At 33.4% G+C, this 19127-nt stretch overlaps 2 protein-coding genes across 2 annotated transcripts; both read right to left on the bottom strand.

Annotated features, from left to right (window-relative positions):
* Window positions 1–15145: 15145 nt before the first annotated feature.
* LOC131614188 (uncharacterized) lies at window positions 15146–15688 on the bottom strand. The gene has a single exon (XM_058885810.1). The coding sequence runs from the start codon at window positions 15686–15688 to the stop codon at window positions 15146–15148; it is 543 nt and encodes a 180-aa protein (XP_058741793.1).
* A 1992-nt stretch (window positions 15689–17680) lies between these two features.
* On the bottom strand, window positions 17681–18340 carry LOC131614189 (uncharacterized mitochondrial protein AtMg00310-like). The gene has a single exon (XM_058885811.1). It carries the CDS (start codon window positions 18338–18340, stop codon window positions 17681–17683), a length of 660 nt encoding a protein of 219 aa, XP_058741794.1.
* Window positions 18341–19127: the final 787 nt, after the last annotated feature.

The raw sequence follows: 19127 nt of genomic DNA on the forward strand, positions 1-19127 counted from the left end.
GTTCGGATTTGTTTGGGCCATTTTTTAACAAACCGCGCGGTTCGGTTCAGTTTACGGTTTGTATTTTACAAACCGAACCAAACCACATTATGTTACAACTCCCCAAACTTCAATTAACTTATATCCAACTCAAATTCAAACCTATTATGTCTTACCCTTATGATTATGAATGATTTTCTCTTCCTCACACTTAAGGTTTCAGTTTAAGTCTTCTCAAATCTCTCCTAGCGGTATTGCACCTTCTTCTCATCTTCTTTTTCAAACACATATCACATATTCTTTTCTAGTCTTTCATCTCTTAAGTTCTTTCTTTTTCATCTTATTCTTTTTATTCTAATGTTCTCTCTTTCAATTACGTTTTTAATGTTCTTCTTCTTATCTAATCGCATCTATTCTGCTCTTTCTTTTTATTCTTTTCTAATATTGCATCTCCTCTTTTTTTCTGTTTCATTATAATATTTTTGATATTATTTTATGCTACCATTTTATGTTTTTTATTCCACTTTTATCTAATATTATTTTTGTATATTAAATGGAAAGTTGTTATCAAAATATGATTAATTTTGTTGTTATTTGATAACGCATAAATGACTAAATACAAAGTTATGTTGTTATCAATATGTGTATGTATGGCTCAATAAATTTTTGTAAAAAAAACGAACTAACCGAACAAATCCAAACCGCATTGATTTGGTTTGGTTTTATTTCTAAAATTCAACCGAACCAAACAAAACCGCACACTTTTTCCTCTTACGGTTCAAATGATTTATTACGTCAAAACCACACCGCAAACACCCCTATCCATTATAACATCTTTACGTTTTAATGAAGACTTAGTTTGATTTCCGAAGCAGTAGTCATTACTTATCAACCGAACTATGCAAATACTTCATGGACAAATAAAGTTTTATAAATTATATTTCATATCCTAAATAAGTAATCTATGTAATTTGTAAAAAAGAGTTTTAAAAAACAAATCTAAAATTAACATGGTAACATTGAACCTTAAAAATCAAATCAAATTTGAAAGAATCCTTAATCAATCTTAAAAAATCAAATAATATCTAAGCTACTTTCAATTTAAATTTGAATCTATACCTATATATGGAAGCGTATAATATGTCCCGGCAATGAAATTTATTTGAGAAAAAAAATAAGATTGAAAAAAAACTTCAAAATTGAACTTATAACCTTGTATAATTTCAAACTTACGTCCAAAAAGTAAAAAACTCAAAGCCAACTTCAGCGTACTATAATATTTATATTAAAATACGACTTGCATATGCAAATATAAAAACAATGATAAAGTATAACTATAATAAAAATTAACAAGACTAATGTAAATAATATAATTAATTTATAAAATTCTCGATATATTGATATATAATAAAATCTTTAATACTTTAACTCGATGAATAAATGCTATGAAAAACTATTAAACCCTATAATACGAAAAAGAAGCCTTCCAACCTCAAAAGAGATAAAAGCGTCAAGGCATGCATATTCAACTTGCTTAAGAGTAAATGGATCATGATGTGACGTTGGATCAGTTTAATGGGGTTGTGAGTAATATTACTGCATGTAACAATTTGAGCTTCACTGATAAAGATTTGCCAGAGGAAGGAAGAAATCATAATTTGGCTTTACACATCTCTGTTAGTTGTAAAGGGGATTCACTGTCTAATGTGTTGATTGATACTGGCTCATCGCTGAATGTTATGCTGAAATACACTCTTGCTAAACTGTCTTATGGAGGCACGCGAATGAGATATAGCAATGTGATTGTGAATACTTTTGATGGATCAAAGAAGTCAGTAGTTAGGGAAGTTGATTTGCCCATTTGTGTTGGTCCATTTGTCTTCAAGATTACTTTTCAAGTGATGGACATCTTTCCGGCATACAATTGTTTGTTAGGACGCCCATGGATCCACAAAGCTGGGGCATTTACTTCGACTCTTCACCAGAAGTTGAAATTTGTGAAAGATGGAAAGATGTTAGTTGTGAATGGAGAGCAAGCTTTGGTGATTAGTCATCTCTCTTCGTTCTGAACTGTTGAAGCTGATGAAACCGTCATTGGAACTGCGTTCCAAGCCCTGACTATTAATGATGAGTTCAAGAAAGATGAAGCTTCCATTGCGTCTTTCAAAGATGCTCAGCAGGTGGTTCAGAGAGGACATTCAAGAGTATGGGGACAAGTGGTGAATCTGCAAGAGAACAAGAATAGAACTGGTTTGGGATTTTCTGCCTCAGACAAGTCTGTGATGAAGCCAGAATCTGCTTTTTGCCCGTATTAGGAGATATTTCGTAGTGCTGGGTTCCTACATCCGACTCCTCCAGAGGTAGATGCGATTATTGAAGATGAACTAGAGCTAAGCATACCAAACTTTGTGGCCCGTAGAAAGCTGATCAAGAACTGGATCACCATGGATGTTCCTGATTGTACTCATGTTTCAAAGTAATTTGTTTTTTATGTTTTTCAAAATCCTTTCACTCTTCCCAAGGTGAAAGTGACATTGTCGGGGCTCTTCCTATTTGTTCCAAACATTAAAATCAACAATAAAAGTCATTTTGTTTCTGCATATATATGCTTTTTACCTTTTTGCTTTTTCTGGAAAGTGGTAACACAAAAAACCTTAAAACATGTTTACATTTATCATAATATGCATGATTACATGTTTGCATATATCTTTCCTGAAATAATAATTACTTGTGCAAATTAATCAATAAAACCGTTGAAAGTAATGACCCTGCACCCTCTCCCAACTTCGAGTGTCCTGTGTTTGAGGCGGAAGGAGAAAGTGATGAATGTATTCCTGATGAGATTTCCCGATTGCTTGAGCACGAGGAAGACACCATTGAGCCATATAAAGAGTCGTTAGAAGTTACCAACTTGGGTTCTGAAGAGGATAGGAAGAAAGTCAAGATCGGGGCACTGCTTGGTTAAGATGTCAAGAAGAGGATGGTAGAGCTTCTTAAAGAGTATGTTGACATTTTTGTATGGTCCTATCAAGATATGCCTGGGTTGGACACATATATTATGGAGCATCGTTTGCCGTTGAAACCTGAATGCCCTCCTGTCAAGCAAAAGCTAAGAAGAAGTCATCTTGATATGGCGGAGAAGATTAAGAATGAAGTCTTGAAGTAGATAGATGCAGGCTTCCTTGTCACTTCTGCATATCCTCAATGGATTGCTAATATTGTGCCTGTTCCAAAGAAAGACGGAAAAGTTCGCATGTGTGTTGATTATCACTACGCCAAATTTGTCTTTTAGCAGCGCATCTACGAAAGCGCTTTTAGGAAAAGCATTTCTATAGGGCTCGCTAAAAACAAAATTAAAAAACAAGAGAAAAAAGCGCTGGTAAAGGGGGGGTTATGAAAGTGCTTTAGAAAAAGCGCTGCTATAGGGGTGTGATTTATGAAAGCGCTTTAATAAAAGCGCTGGTAAAGGGGGGGGGGGGGTATGAAAGCGCTTTAATAAAAGTGCTGGTAAAGGGGGGAGTAGTATCAAAGCGCTTTACTAAAAACGCTGCTATAGGGGGGTATGAAAGCGCTTTAGTAAAAGTCCTGGCGTAGCCCATTTAAAATTAAAATTTTTAAACAAAACTAACAAACACACGCGTTAATGTTGTTTGCCTCTCAGAACCCTAATTCGCGAACAACACCACACCACCACCTCTACCACCACCAGCTATCACCTCCTCGATTCTGTTCGATTGTCTCCGATTATGTTCGATTGTTCTGTTCCATCACAAAACACGTTAAGGTATTTCGATTGTCTCCGATTCTGTTCGATTGTTCAAGCTCGATTAAAGACTTCTAGAATTTCTTCATTTTTTCTGCAAACGCTCTCTCCGACGAAGAAGCTCCAGTCTCCATTGTCATACCCCAAAATTTGCCCATCTCATTTCACCATTCAAGCTCATATCAAAGTTAAAGACATAAGGACATACTCTCCTAAACAATGACCTCCTAAACTAGGGTTTTGATTTATCTGAAGAAAATTAATAAACAAAGGTCCCCAATGGATTTCAAATGACTTAAGATGTTTCAAACTATCTCCATGACAAAATTCAGGCTTCAATTCCAAGGATTGCCCAGTCAATTGCTCAGAAAGTCAATAGTCGACTAGTTTGACCTAAAAGTCAACTGTGGTCAAAGTGCAGTCAAAATTCTTGATTTTTTTGTCAACATCCTTATTTTGAAGTATCATTCATCATTTGATCAAGGATTGATCATGATTCATCAAGGAAAGTTCAGAAATCAACAAAACCAAAAGTTTCTAAATTAGGGTTTTTTTGACCTAAAGTCAACTGAACTTTGACCAGCCATAACTTTCACATGGAACATTAGAAATTTCCCATCCAAAGCTCATTTTGAAGGAAATTGAATTCTCTACAACTTTGTCTCTCACATGCCAAGTCTAAAAATGCTTCATTTGAGAGGTATGGACAAAAACATTACAGGTCATTTTTGAAAGTCAACCAAAAGCAGTTTTTTGTCAAAGCCCATATCTTCATGATAAAATCTCCAAATGGAAAAAAGCTTCCAAAGTGGCTTGTGGAGGACATCTTTAGGTTTCCAAAAAGTCCTAGAACTCCTCCATATCTTAAAAATTGAGGGAGATATGCCTTGTCAAAGTTTGATCATTTTAAGGGAAGAAATGTGAAACAAATAAGGTTCAAAGTGGATTTTTTTGCAAAGAGGCCCAACTTTTTATGGCCCAATCTTGTTCCCCAAGTCATCAAAGATACTAAATCTCAAAGCCACGAATTTGTGATGAATATTTGATTTTATTTAAATTTTTTATTCATTTAAAAGGTGATTAAAATTAAATAAATGATAAAATTACAAGGAGATTTGATTTGCCTAGATTTCCAATCAAGTTCAATATCCTAAATATCATATATTCTACAAAAAATTCGTGCAAAATCATATTGATGAGATTAGATTGAAATTGTGCCAATTTTGGAAGTTTTAAAACCATATTTCAATCAAATCTCCAATCTATGATTCAACAAGATTAAAACCAAAATTGTTGCCCTAATTCCATCTAATATAAGTATGCAAGCCATTCAGATCATAAAAGGAGGAATTCACAAGGATTGCAGCTTTAGGGAACACGTGAAAAGCTTACAAAATCTCAAGAAAGTGTGAAAATCGATTTGGGAGATTGAAGGAGATTCAAAGACTTTTGGAGGTTCATACACATTCCTGGAGTGTTCCTGGTCATTTCCTAGTTACTATCGGAGTCTAAAGCATCCAATATCGAAGCCTATAAGTCACGATTTTCTTCACTATCTTCGTGATCGTTTTCCTTAATTCACGCATTATTAATCGATTTTGATTACATATTCTGGTTATTTATTATGATTGCAACGTGTTTGAATGCTTCGACTTGAGTTTTGGGTCAACTATGACTATAGGCCATGTTTAGGGTTCCATGTTCTTGAAGTTGGGAACTCTATTTAGGAACGATTTTAGGCCAAATTAAGGGCACCGTTGGATTCACAAGGACGATTATAGTCGATCTGGGTTATGTTTGCATATTTGTATCACGATTTTGCAGGTTTCACCATGGCCAAACCAGAGGAGGAGTCACGAAAGTGACGATGAACAGTAATGGGCGCGCTGTTTTTTTTTTTAAATTTATTAACGTCGCTTGATTGTTTATATAGATCGTGCTCCAAGTTAATAACAGCGAATGATAACTGGTCGGTGTATCTCTTTTCTACCTTCAGTGGAACGTTGGTAGTTCACCTTTAGTGGAACGTCGGTAGTTCACCTTCAGTGGAACGTTGGTGTATTTTGTGATATCTTTACCGTCAGTGGAACGTCGGTATATCTCTTTTCTACCTTCAGTGGAACGTCGGTAGTTCACCTTCAGTGGAACGTCGGTAGTTCACCTTCAGTGGAACGTTAGTGTATTTTGTAATATCTTTACCGTCGAACGTCAGTATATCTCTTTTCTACCTTCAGTGGAACGTTGGTGTATTTTGTGATATCTTTACCGTCAGTGGAACGTCGGTATATCTCTTTTCTACCTTCAGTGGAACGATGGTAGTTCACCTTTAGTGGAACGTTGGTGTATTTTGTTATATCTTTACCGTCAGTGGAACGTCGGTATATCTCTTTTCTACCTTCAGTGGAACGATGGTAGTTCACTTTCAGTGGAACGTTGGTGTATTTTGTTATATCTTCACCGTCAGTGGTACGTCGGTATATCTCTTTTCTACCTTCAGTGGAACGTTGGTAGTATGCTGATACACCATAATTTTAAATCACTTTAAGTGAGAATACATTAGGCACATACATAAGTAATGGAAAGAAAATATAATAGTGAAGACTAATTTTAATGACTACAGTAGCGGCACTATATTAATTCCTTTTCATTTTCCTTTTGCCTTGAATCTATTTTGGCGGATATCACTACCATACAGAATGTCACCCATGTCATTAAGCATTAACGGGTGTCACCCTTGGATTGACGGGTGTCAATGAGAATGGCACACCCCTTTTATCACTATTATTCTTTTATTCCAATGTTGTTTTCCATTGTTTTCCATTATGCCCTGTTATGTTTGTTTTTTATTTCTATGTGCTTTGTTGTCCGTGGTTCCTATACTGTTACATTAGAAAACATATAAAATGGTATGAATAATGTAAACAAACCACGAGGATATATAATAGAAATAGAATTGAGTTGATAATTAATATAGATTGATATTATTTGATGATTAATAGTTGTATTAATTGCATTGAGCCGATTTGATTGGATTATGTTCGGACTTGGATCGATTATTCAGTTTATCGGTAAATTACGGTATCTTGAGAATTTGACCGTAATTGTGTATTGGCTTGAATATTTATGTTGAGAATAATATATTGCTATGTCAATGATGTTGTTTTGATAATGATTCTATGTGGGTAGCCGTATGTCATGAATCCTAGTTATTAGTTGATTGATTGTGAAAGTGTGTATTCATATATATTTGACAAATGTGAATTAACATGAGATAGTATGGTTACTAGTGTTAATTGGATTTTGTGAATCGTAATTGATTATTGGCCTTTATATGTGATTGATATCTATGTGTTTTGAATGTTGTGTACAATTGGCGGATAATTCATAGAGTTAGATTATTGTGGTATGCGGTAAGTTAAGATTGATGAGATAATCTTAATTGCATATATTATTGGTATTTGTACATACATTCATAGCATGGTCGGATTTATGGTGAGAGACGTTCATCCTTGAATGGAAATAGGTGTAGAAGATATGACCCTTCTGTTTGAATGTTGCCCTTTGTTGGTAACGTGCAGGTTCCGAAGCTTAGTAGTTCGTGCGAGGTTTAGTCGGGGAGCGTCCACGTTTGTTGGGTGATTAGGTAGTGAGTCAATGCTCTGGTAACACTGGGTTGAGATTAGTAGTATTGAACTCATATTTTATTTTGGATACGTATTATGATATTATCTTGTGAACATGTATGTTTTGTTATTTGTTGTTGAGAGGCCATGGTGCCGAATATCTTGGATATGACGTTATATTATCTTGTGGATTATTATTGAGATATGATTATGGTATGGGACATGATCATTTATGAAATACATGAGTATTTATTATTTCCGCTGTGAATGCATATTCTTGATGAATTATGACAAGTGAATAGTGTTAACTTGATGACCAGGTGTAATTGTATATTTGATTGATGAATGATATTGGTTTTTGAAAGCTTTTAGTTTTTGAAAACATCGATGTGACGCCCTTTATTTATATGTATGCTTATTTACTCTGATTATATGTTTAAATATTTGGGGTATTAGAAAGGGGTGTTACAGTGTTGATAAAGCGTTTTGAAATTTTTTGTTTTGGAAGCGTGAGGTGTGAAAATGATTTTTGAGTGTGAGCAAGCAATTAGGAGCATCTATCCACTAAGTATTGGTCTTTCCTATTCTATTATGTTTCCTTTGGTGATAGTATTATCCATGCCATTAGTTGGTAGAAAATCCTATCTATTGGATGTGAAGGGACATGCGTAGGATCATCGAATAGTCATCGAAGGCAACATTTGTAAGGATATCTTAGCATTCTCGAAGGGACTATCGTCATTTTGTAGGGTCATTGAGGGACTATGATCTTTTTGTGTCGAAGGGACGATGATGATTTATTTGTGAGCGTCATTTGCTAAGATATCCCTACGTTCGAGGAACACGACTATTGTAATCGTAAGGCATCAAGATAGATTACCCTAGAGGTGTATGTGTGAGAAGTGTGTTGTTTTCACTTTTATATATATATATATATATATATATATATATATATATATATATATATATATATATTTTAAAATTAGGTTAGCTATGTCCAATTTGTTAGTCTTTCCATGCACACCCTAATTACTAACAATTATATACAGTAATAGGCAAAACGAAATAAAGGTCCTAGACTATTACAAGGCTTCGGGAGCGGGGGTACATATAATAAAATGGGGAAAAGTAAAATCCTAATTAACTATTACAACCCAGGAGCAGATACAATAATTGGTAAAAAAAATGCGGGAAGATAAAATCTAAACTATTACAAGGCTTTGATTAACATATACAATTTCCCTAAAATGAATAATAGGCAGAAAAAAATAAAAAAAAAAGGAATTAGGGTTTGGAAAAAAAGTTTTAGGGCTTAAGTTAATTATTAGGTTAAATTAATAAAAATAGGACTTATTGTTAACCCCAATTGTTTAACCTAAACCTAAATATTTAAATGATTTGAAAAATTAGATTATGGCCAAAAATTAAGAATAACCCTAATTTGGCTTAAAAAAGGTTTTGGCCAAACATGTTAGAGATTTAGTGATAAAAAGAAGATCAGTGTCAGTAATTAAATGGAGTGAAAAACAATTGTAAAAAGGGTTAATGGAGTATAAAACAAATGGCCAAAAAAAAATTGCATGGGGCAGGACTTGAACCCACCCGCTTGAGGTCAAGGGATAAAGCTCCATCCACTTGGCCAATCCATAGAAAACCTATTCATAAACCACGGTTGCCCGAAATCACGAAGAACAAACCCTAGTCATGGAAATTCACCATACCTGCACTAATTCTCAAAACAAATGATCCAGAAACATTCTATGCATTCATACAAACAATAAGATATCATCAAAACATTTTGCACCTCACCTGCAATGTTCTGGTTGAGAAAACTACTGGAAAAATAGAAAAGTGATTAAAATAAAATCAAAATAATATAAAAACCTGATTATAAATCAAATAAAATAAGATCACGAACCTACAATTTTTTTTGGATTTTTTTGAAAATATGAAAATAGAAATTAAATCAAATAAAATAGAAAAAAAGAGGAATTTGCGATTTTGAGGGTCGAAATCTTTTAGAATTCTATCTAAAGTAGTATTGCTCCACGATTTTTTTCGGAACTTCTGAAAAAAATTCGGAGCAAATCAAAACAGTAGTTTCAGAACTCAGCTGATAGGTTGGAAAATTTATCACTATACTGCGACCGGAATTGCAACCATGAAAATCAATCAAACAAAATACAAAAAAACAAGAAAAATCCTATCAAGAACACTATACCTGTGGAAGGAGAATTAGGAGAGGTTTTGGAGGTGATTCTTGGTTCCTTGAATAAGGGTTGAAAATTGTTAGTTTGAAATTTTTGTACGTGAGAAAGTTAGAAAAGGAGGAGATTGTTAGTTCCCAAACTGTGAAAATAGAGTCCTATTTATAGATGAGAATTAGGTCAAGAGTTAAATGAAATTAATATATTTTTGGCATGGTTTTGAAGATTTGAAAATTGATTGAGATTTGATTCAAGTCTTGGTGAGCAAGATTATGAATCTGGATGGTTTTGTGACTGAGTGCAAGATTTGATTTGAAAATGTTTTATTTATTTTTTATAATTTTTGACTGTTTTTTTTTTTTGCATAAAATAATGATTTTAATGAAAAATTAATATTTTAAAAAATGCATTAATTAAAAATACGAAAATTGGAATCAAAATAATAAAAAATACGATATTGTGAATTCAAGATGTCAATGTAAATGACCCCAGGATTTTTTATAAAAATCCAATTTTGAAATAATTTTGAATATTTGAAGATGGTGGGTAAATTTTGGGGTACAACAAGAAGCATACTTGCTTCTCCAAAATGTTTGCGACTTGTGTTACACATAGTAACTCGTATATGATCTTCAGAATTTATCTTGATGGTGTTTGTTTGATCTGATAGCTTTGATGAACACCCATTAGAACATAAATAGTTCTTTTCACAAATACTTCATTGTTATCATCAAAAGACAGAGACGTATTGCAAAACTAAATCTTGTTCTTACAATCTCCCCCTTTTTGATGATGATAAAACTATGTATTTTGATAGAACATTTGAAATAGGGTAAACACTAGAAGGGGGGATTGAATAGGGTTTTCACTATTTGGTTCATGGGATACTTACCTTCCACTAATAGAATCCACTTATAATAACAATTTCCATTCTAGTATTGGAATGGCTCCTTTTGAAGCTTTGTACGGTCGGAGGTGTAGGACTCTGTTGTGTTGGTATGAATCCGGTGAGAGTGTAGTTCTTGAACCTAAAATTGTTCGGCAAACTGTCGAAAAGGTGAAACTAATCCGGGAGAAGATGAAATTCTCTCAGAGCAGACAGAAGAGTTACCATAATAAGAGTAGGAAAGATCTTGAATTTCAAGTGGGAGACCGTGTATTTTTTAGATTCACACCGGTGACAGGTATGGGTCGTGTCTTGATGTCGAGGAAGGTGACGCCTCAGTTTATCGGTCTATATCAGATTTCTGAAAAGGTGGGGACTATCGCGTATAGAGTGGATATGCCACCTAATCTTTTGAATTTTCATGATGTGTTTCATGTTTCGCAACTCCGAAAGTATATTTCAGACCCCTCTCATGTGATTCCGATGGACGATGTGCAAGTGAGAGAAAATCTTATAGTTGAGACGGTACGTGTACGGATCGAGGATCGTGAAGTAAAGAAGCTGAGGGGCAAGGGAATTGCTCTAGTAAAGGTTGTTTAGGGAGAAGAAGCTGGAGAGAATGCGACGTTGGAATTAGAGAGTAAGATGCGAGAATCGTATCCGGAGATGTTTGCATCAGGTAAATTTTCGAGGACGAAAATCTTTTAAGTGGGGGAGAGTTGTAACGCCTGTTTATTTTTATTCAATTATTTAATTAATTGTGTATGAATTATTTAATAGAATTGTGATTTATTTATGTCTAAAAGGGTAGAAACGTGAAGGTGTGGCTAGATATTGGTGTTTATGCTATTTTATTAGAAGTTAAATAATAATAATAATAATAATAATATAATAAATTATTATTTAATAAGTTGGGCCTATGTTGTGTTAGCATGAAAATAGTGGGGGTGTTGTTGTTAATCCCATTAGTGAGGTAGAAGTTAGTAAGGGGTTAACTAAAAATAAGAGAGAAAAAGAGAATTGGGAAGAAAAGTTAGAGAACGTAAAAAGAGAAGTTACCGTGAAAGAGGATAAGAGGCACAAAGAGGTTAGGACAAGGAATCTATTGTAAGAGTATAGAATCACCCATCCAAGGTAAGGGTGGGGTTCCAACTTTATAAGGTTAGGTATGATGATTAGTAGATAGGAATGGGGTTTTGAGTCTATGTTGATATTCTTAGGTTTGGAATGGGAATTTCATAGAATTGATGACTGATGTATGTTTGATGACAATTTGTTGTTGCTATGTGTTACATATGTGTTGTATTGCTTCTAATTCATGAAATTTGGTCTTGTTGGCTTTCGCAAAGTTTCGTGTTTTGATCGTAAATTCAGTGTCGAAAGTGACGTCATATAATTGCGTTTTTATGAGCCCAATAGATGTTATATGAATAGAGGAACATGAATATATGATCATTTCGTAAAATTAGACTATTTAAGATGGATTTTTAGTGCAAAAAGTGGCTTGGGAGGTAGCTAGCCGTAGTAGAATTTTTTTCTGCATAATCGATAGTCCGCTTAGCGAGCCTTGGAAGAAAAAGTTTTATATTTTTGAAAACTAAATTAGGTCTTGGATAATAGTGATTTATCACGAGTTTTAGTGAATTTTCCGTAATTTACTGAAATCATTTGAATGGTCTTTGAGTCGAGTTTTGATGAAAACCGAATACTTGAATTTTCTAAGTTATGCATTGTATATATGTTTGAGAAAGACATTGTAACCTTGTTTTCTGATTGTTGTTTGTAATTGTATGATGTGGCTGTATGATGACGATGAGGTGATGGCCTATATTGGCGTTTGTAGAAGGCTTCTGCCTTGTGGTTGCATAATTGTATTGTTGCATGTCGGTGTCGCATACATTGCATTGTTGAGGGCTTATGCTCTATTGTTGGCCTGGATTGGCGAATTGTTGAAGGCTTATGCCTTGTTGCTGCCTCTATTTATGAGCATTATGTTGAGGGCTTATGCCCTTTTGGTACCACATGCATTTTAGTCGATGTTGGTCTCATCGCATTTTATAACCCATGATGTGATGGTGAGTTGGTTATTGTTGAATACTTGTATATTACATATTGATGGATGATGATGATGATTTTGTGAAGTTGGTGAAATGTGTATGACTTAATTCTTCACATACTAATTATCATATGTTTCCCTATACTATTATGATATCTCACCCCTTCTGTTTGAATGTTACCCTTATGTTGGTAACATGCAGGTGATCATGAGTGAAGGATGTTTACCTTCAGTTAGTTCGAGTTGGCGCCGTTGCTCTGATACGTAACACTGGGGGGGATGAATGCTTATTTGTTTTCTTTGTTGGATTTTGAATAACTATTGAGGCCTTCTCAAATATTGATGTTGGCAATTGTTGAATTAAGTTGTCATGTTGGTTTTTAATTGAATTATGAATATTTTCCGCTGCGTAATAAAAGATGTTTTGAAGATTATGTTGTTTTGATCGGTTCATCCGACTTAAATATGTTATGTGTCCGTTAATAATTGCGAGCAAATGTTTATGTGCATGAAGAACGTGACATCCTAATTTTGTGATGAATACTTTAAATGAAATTTTGCACTCTAATTTTATTATTATTCGCCGGGGGTAAATTAGGGTGTTACATTATGGATTCTCACAGAACAAAAAGGCGAGTTCTGGATTCTCACAAAACAAAATGGTGGATTTTGGATTCTTTCATAACAAAAAGATGGATTCCTGATTCTCTCAGAACGAAAAGATGGGTTTTGGATTCTCTCAGAAAAAATGGTGGGTTTTAGATTTTCATAGAACAAAACAAATGGCATCCGGAAATCCTCGGATTCAAAAAGCAAGTTACGATATCCCTCGTAACAAAATGGAATAACATGTGAAAATCCTCGGATTCAAAAAGAAGGGTTACAGAACTCCTCATAACAATATGGTGGATTATGGATTCTCTCATAATGAACAAAATGGCATCCGGTAATCATTAGATTCAAAAAGCTAGTTACGACATCCCTTGTAATAAAATGGTGGGTTCTGGATTCTCACAGAAAGAACCAAATAAAATATATCAATCCTTGATTTCCAAAAGGTAGTTCCAACAACCCTTGTAATAAAATGGCGGGTTTTGAATTCCTAGAGAATGAACCAAATGACATTTGACGATCCTTGGATTCAAAAAGTGTAAGTTATAGAAATCCTCAGAATATACAAAAATATATGGAAATCCTTGGATTCAACATGCCTATAAATTTGGTTGGACAAAAAACTATCCTTTGTAGGTGTCAAACAATGATGGGCTTTGATCCAATGGTATAATGTAGATCACAGCCGGTCTTTGAGAATGTAGATGAGTGTCACACATGATTAATTCTATTCATAATCAATATTGGAAAAGTTTTCTACATCATCTATCTCCACACATGCTACTTTCATTAAAGAGGGTCATTATTTAAAAAAAAAATTATAAGAATTAAAACCAAATTTAAATTGTTTATAAAGACCAAATTTAAATTATTTATAAAAACAAAAAAAATATATTTAACCTTTATTAAAATATGCCGATGGTGTGACAGACTTGAAATAATTTTTAAATGGTTCGTGGTTTGGCTTATTTTAACAAAATAGATCAATAAAGCTTTTCTATTAAAAATAAGTTATAGGTCGGTGTAAGCATCTATACTTTGGTGTGTTGATCAATAAAGCAAATTGGTAGCAATAAATCAAAATTATATTTCATATCTTAAATAAGTAATATATGTAATCTCTAAAATAAGTTTTAAAAATCAAATCTAAAACTAACATGATAACATTGAACGATAAACATAAAATCAAATCTGAAAGAATCTTTAATCAATCTTAAAAAATCAAATCAAATTTAAGCTACTTTTAATTTAAATTATACCTATATATGAATGCCTATAACATGTCCCGATTTAATGTTCGACCTAACTTTTTTTATAATAAACTTTAGTAAAAAATTATCTTTCACTCTAAATATTTTATTATTATAAAATTCTCATATTTTATTAAAAGTAGTAAGGTTTAAATTTATATTATATTTTAAGCTTTATATTAGTTGAGCCCATATATGAAAGATAAACTGAGTTTTTATGTAGTTTCTTTCTTTCAATTTTACTATTTATTTTAAATCCGTTTTTTAAAAGACTTTTTATAAATAATCAAATGTTATCTAACTCGAATATAAGTTTTTAGTTAAATTAAATCATATTTAATTAAAAAAATTAAATTAATTCAAATTCAAATTCAAATTTAAATAAAAATACAGTAAATAAGATATAAATCATTAAATTTATAAATGATAGGATTCCATTTAAAATTAAATTATGTTATAAAAATATTATTTAATTTGAGAAATAAAATAAGATAGAGAAATTTGTCGTGTGAAAATACATACTCTAAGTAGATATTGATGTTAATATAAAATTGAAACTATAACCTTGTATAATTTCAATACTTATCTCCAGAAAGTAAAAAACTCAAAGGCAACTTTACCGCATGATAATATTCTTATCAAAACATAATTAGCAAATGAAAGTATGAAAACGATGATAAAATGTAATTTTATAAATTCTTAATATATTGATAATATATAATAAAATCTTCAAGGCTTACAGAAAATAAAATTAAAAACAATAAAATTCCTATAATAAGAAAAGAAGTCTTCCAACCTCAAAAGAGATAAAAGCATCAAGACTCGCATATTCAACTTGCTTAAGAGTAAGTGGAAAATTACTCCAATTACTCAAAGTAATTTTCTTTGGTTTCTCAATCTCTATACCAGCAACACGAAGAGCCAATCTTTTAAGCCCTGCAAAATTCAAAGCTTTGTCACTCATCTTTTCAGCAGCAAGTGTGCGAAGATCAACAAAGGTTACAACTTGCAAGGAGAAGTCTCTAAGAAGCTTGTCCACGTCGTCTTTGATTCCAACACCAACAAACTTGTGGTTTTTGTTGCCCAAAAAATCATTGAGTGATTTTGGAATAAACGAAGCGTGTAAAATTTGAAAAATAAGACATTCTTCACCGATGCAAAGTTGAAGGACAGCAACTGTGTCTGGCATACCACGGCGTCTGACGAGGAGACGTTCAACATCTAAGCCGACGATGACGTTATTGTTGTCATTCAGGTAAGGTTTGATACTTAAAAGCCACTCGTCGACCATAGAAGGAGTATTTGTGATCATTGTGTGAATAGTTAAAGAGTTTAAAAAAATATCATACTTATTGTGGGTTTTGAAAGGGAGAGCATGATCAAAAGTGGTGATAGACATATTGAATTTGCAAGGTATATGGAGCCCTAAGAAACTAATCAATAACAGTATATATAACATGTTTTTGGCCAAAGTATCATTTAGATATTTTGAATTTTTTTTAATTGACATAAATAATTTAACAAATTACTTTGATACTATCCATTAATTGTTAAGGTAAAAAAATCCATTAATTGTTTTTCTAATTATTTAGTCAACGTATCATTTGGTTGTTTTTTGAAATTGACATAAATATTTTAACAAACTATTTGATTTACTTTAATACTATCCATTAATTGTTTTCCTTTTTTTTTATATAAATTTTAATTTTTTTTGTGTAGTTAACTTAAATTTCTCAACAAACTATATATAGTATTTAGATTATATCCATTAAAAAAAATTTATTTTATGTTTTATATTTTTAATTATTATTATTTTGATTAAATCATCATATATTTTGATGTTATCCATTAAATTTTTCATTTAGATTTTTTTGAATTGGTTTTTTATCAAAAATATTTCTACAAATTATAATTAGATTAAATAGTAATTCAAAGAATAAGAATTTTTTATTGTAATTAAATAGCATTTCAGTATTGATATTTTAAAATTAGAAATCAAAGTGTAATCAAATATTGATGTTCTTAAAATTAGAAATCAATTAAATAGGAATTTAAATTAAATAGAAATCAATTTAATAGTAATTCAAATTACAATTTTTTTTTAATATTAATTAACTAATAGTAATCAAGTATTAATCAAGTGTTGTCGTTTTGAAAATTAGAAATCAATTTAATAGTAATTCAAATTAAATAGTAATTCAAATGACAATAATTTTTTATAGTAATCAAATATTGTGTTTAAAAAAATAGAAATCAAATAGTAATCAAATATTGTTGTTTTTAAAATTAAAGATCTATCAAATACTAATTTAAATTAAATATTACTTTTTTTATGGGAAACAAATTTTATTAAATGGGACAAACTCCCTTGAGAAATACAAAGCACAGCTCCACCGCAGGGTAGCCATTAATTCAAGTTAAGGGATCTACAAATGAACATGATAGAAGCGAAACTAAAGCTAGAAAGAAGTAACCGGCAGTCCGCAGCTATAGGTTCTATCACCTCATCTGCCACTATTCCATTGATACAATCAACAACAGAGAGAGCGTCAGATTGGATTAAGTTGCAGTGCAACTTCAAGTCTTTTGCCAATTGGAGTCCCCATCTGATCGCAAGAATCTCCGCCACTACCGGTTTGACCGAAATGAAATCCTTCTTGCTTGCCGCAAGGGTAATCTTCAAGCTGGGATCCTTTATGGCGCAGCCCAGAGAAACAAAACCTTCCCTAAAAACTCCAGCATCAACCTGCAAAAAATGGAAGCCATTCGGTATTGACTCCGCAACTGGAAGCACCGAACCGTATTTCCTAAGAGCTGACCTCTAATTTGCTTTATTAAACTCACACACATTATCCAAAGCATCCACAGCCACTTTCCTTGGGTCTATACGCTTTTGTTGGAAACATATGAGATTTCGGGAATTCCATATTTGGGCAGCCATGGTACAAATCAGTTGAATACTCAGAGGATCACTACACGACAAAACAAGAAGCTTCCAAGAACAGATGTCCAAATCGGGCGGGACACGATAAGAAAGAATAGAGGAGAAGAAGACATATTTAGAAAACTCACAATTTAAAAACAGATGCTCAGCTGATTTAGGGGCAGAAAGGTATAGGGGATATCTAGTATATATCACAATTCCTTTCTTTGCAAGATTCACTTTTGTAGGCAAGATGTTCTTTGCCAATCTCCATAGAAAATTCCTGTTTTTATTGTGTAGATCCACCTTCCAAATCATTTTCCATCTGTCCAACCCAATGCGCACCCGTTTCCCATTACCAATCCTCCACCGAGAACCTTTCTACACCATGCTCCTAGCACTGAGGATACTCCTCCAAGCATAGCTTGGAGCAAAACCAGTACTACAATCTTCTATGGTCCCTCTTGGGTAATACCTCCCTTTGAAAACTTTTCTGACCAAGGAATTTGCATCATTGAGGAGCCGCCAGTAGTGTTTTCCTAGAAGGCTGGTGTTAAAATCGCTTATGCCCCTAAAACCCATCCCTCCCACACCTTTTGCACGCGCCATCTTCTCCCAACTCAGCCAGTGGACCTTTCTTTCTCCATTTTTCAAGCCCCACCAGAAATTTGCCAGCAGTTTTTCTATCTCATTACATGTAGCTTCCGGCAGTTTGTAACAGCTCATGATATAGGTGGGTATTGCTTGCGCGACAGCTTTTATCAAAACTTCTTTTCCTGCTCTAGACAGAAATATTTCCTTCCACCCTTTTAGCTTTTTCCACACTCTATCAATGACCATCGCAAAAATATCCTTTTTCGATCTTCCAAACACAACCAGCAAACCTAGGTATTTGGAGTGATTCTCTACTGTCTTAACTCCCATCCTTAACCGGATCATTTGTGCATCAGCTTCACTTATGTTTCGACTAAAGGACACCTCCGATTTGTCTAGATTCACCAATTGGCCTAACGATCTTTGGTACTTCTGTAAGACCCCCATGATACTGTTTGATTCCTTGGCATTTTCTCTCGTGAACAGTAGGCTATCATCATCAAAAAATAAATGTGTAATGGCTGGAGCCTTTCTCGCAAGTTTTACTCTGTGAATCACATTGTTTTTGACTTCCTTTTTTAATAGACCTGAAAAAACATCAGCACACAAAATAACGAGGTAAGGTGGGAGGGGATCCCCTTGATGGAGTCCCCTTTCAGGTGTGAAAGATCTGCTCGGCTGGCCGTTAATCACTGTTGATGCTCTGCTCTGTATTATTGTCTGATTGGCATTTATGTTTGGCTAAAACATATACTAGCAGCAAAAGGCATTTGTATGTATAAGTCTTGCAATCACAAAAGAAGAAGTCAGGTACAAAAGCAAGATGTTATATGGAATGTCATGACTTCAACCATGACATCGCGCCTGCAGAACTGGAACTGGAAGATTCAGTCTAATACACAAAATATTCTTGGAATATTTTGTAATCCTATGTGGCGCAGATTTAAAGGTCAAAAGAATCGAATCAGAAAATTGAAGATTCAGCAGTTTCTAATTTAGGAGATAAATTAGGAAACTTGTGATTAAAAGACCTTGATTGTAGCAGAAGATATCTGCTGATTTGTAACAGCAAGGAGTGTTGCGATTTGTAAGCCCAAGTCCAATTGGGAATAGGTTATAAATAGAAACCTTTGTAACCTGGTTTAAGGGGGAGCTAACCGAGTATTAACAAGATGTAGTTTTTAGGGTTAGCCGTGTAAGTGAACCACCCGGTTTGTGGGATGGTCACTGATTT

The sequence above is a fragment of the Vicia villosa genome, linkage group LG6, assembly GCF_029867415.1.
Source record: "Vicia villosa cultivar HV-30 ecotype Madison, WI linkage group LG6, Vvil1.0, whole genome shotgun sequence".
Classification (NCBI taxonomy): Eukaryota; Viridiplantae; Streptophyta; class Magnoliopsida; order Fabales; family Fabaceae; genus Vicia; species Vicia villosa.

Coding starts and splice junctions, on each gene's coding strand:
- LOC131614189 (XM_058885811.1), bottom strand. CDS start 18,340: ATGGGGGTCTTACAGAAGTACCAAAGATCGTTAGGCCAATTGGTGAAT.
- LOC131614188 (XM_058885810.1), bottom strand. CDS start 15,688: ATGATCACAAATACTCCTTCTATGGTCGACGAGTGGCTTTTAAGTATC.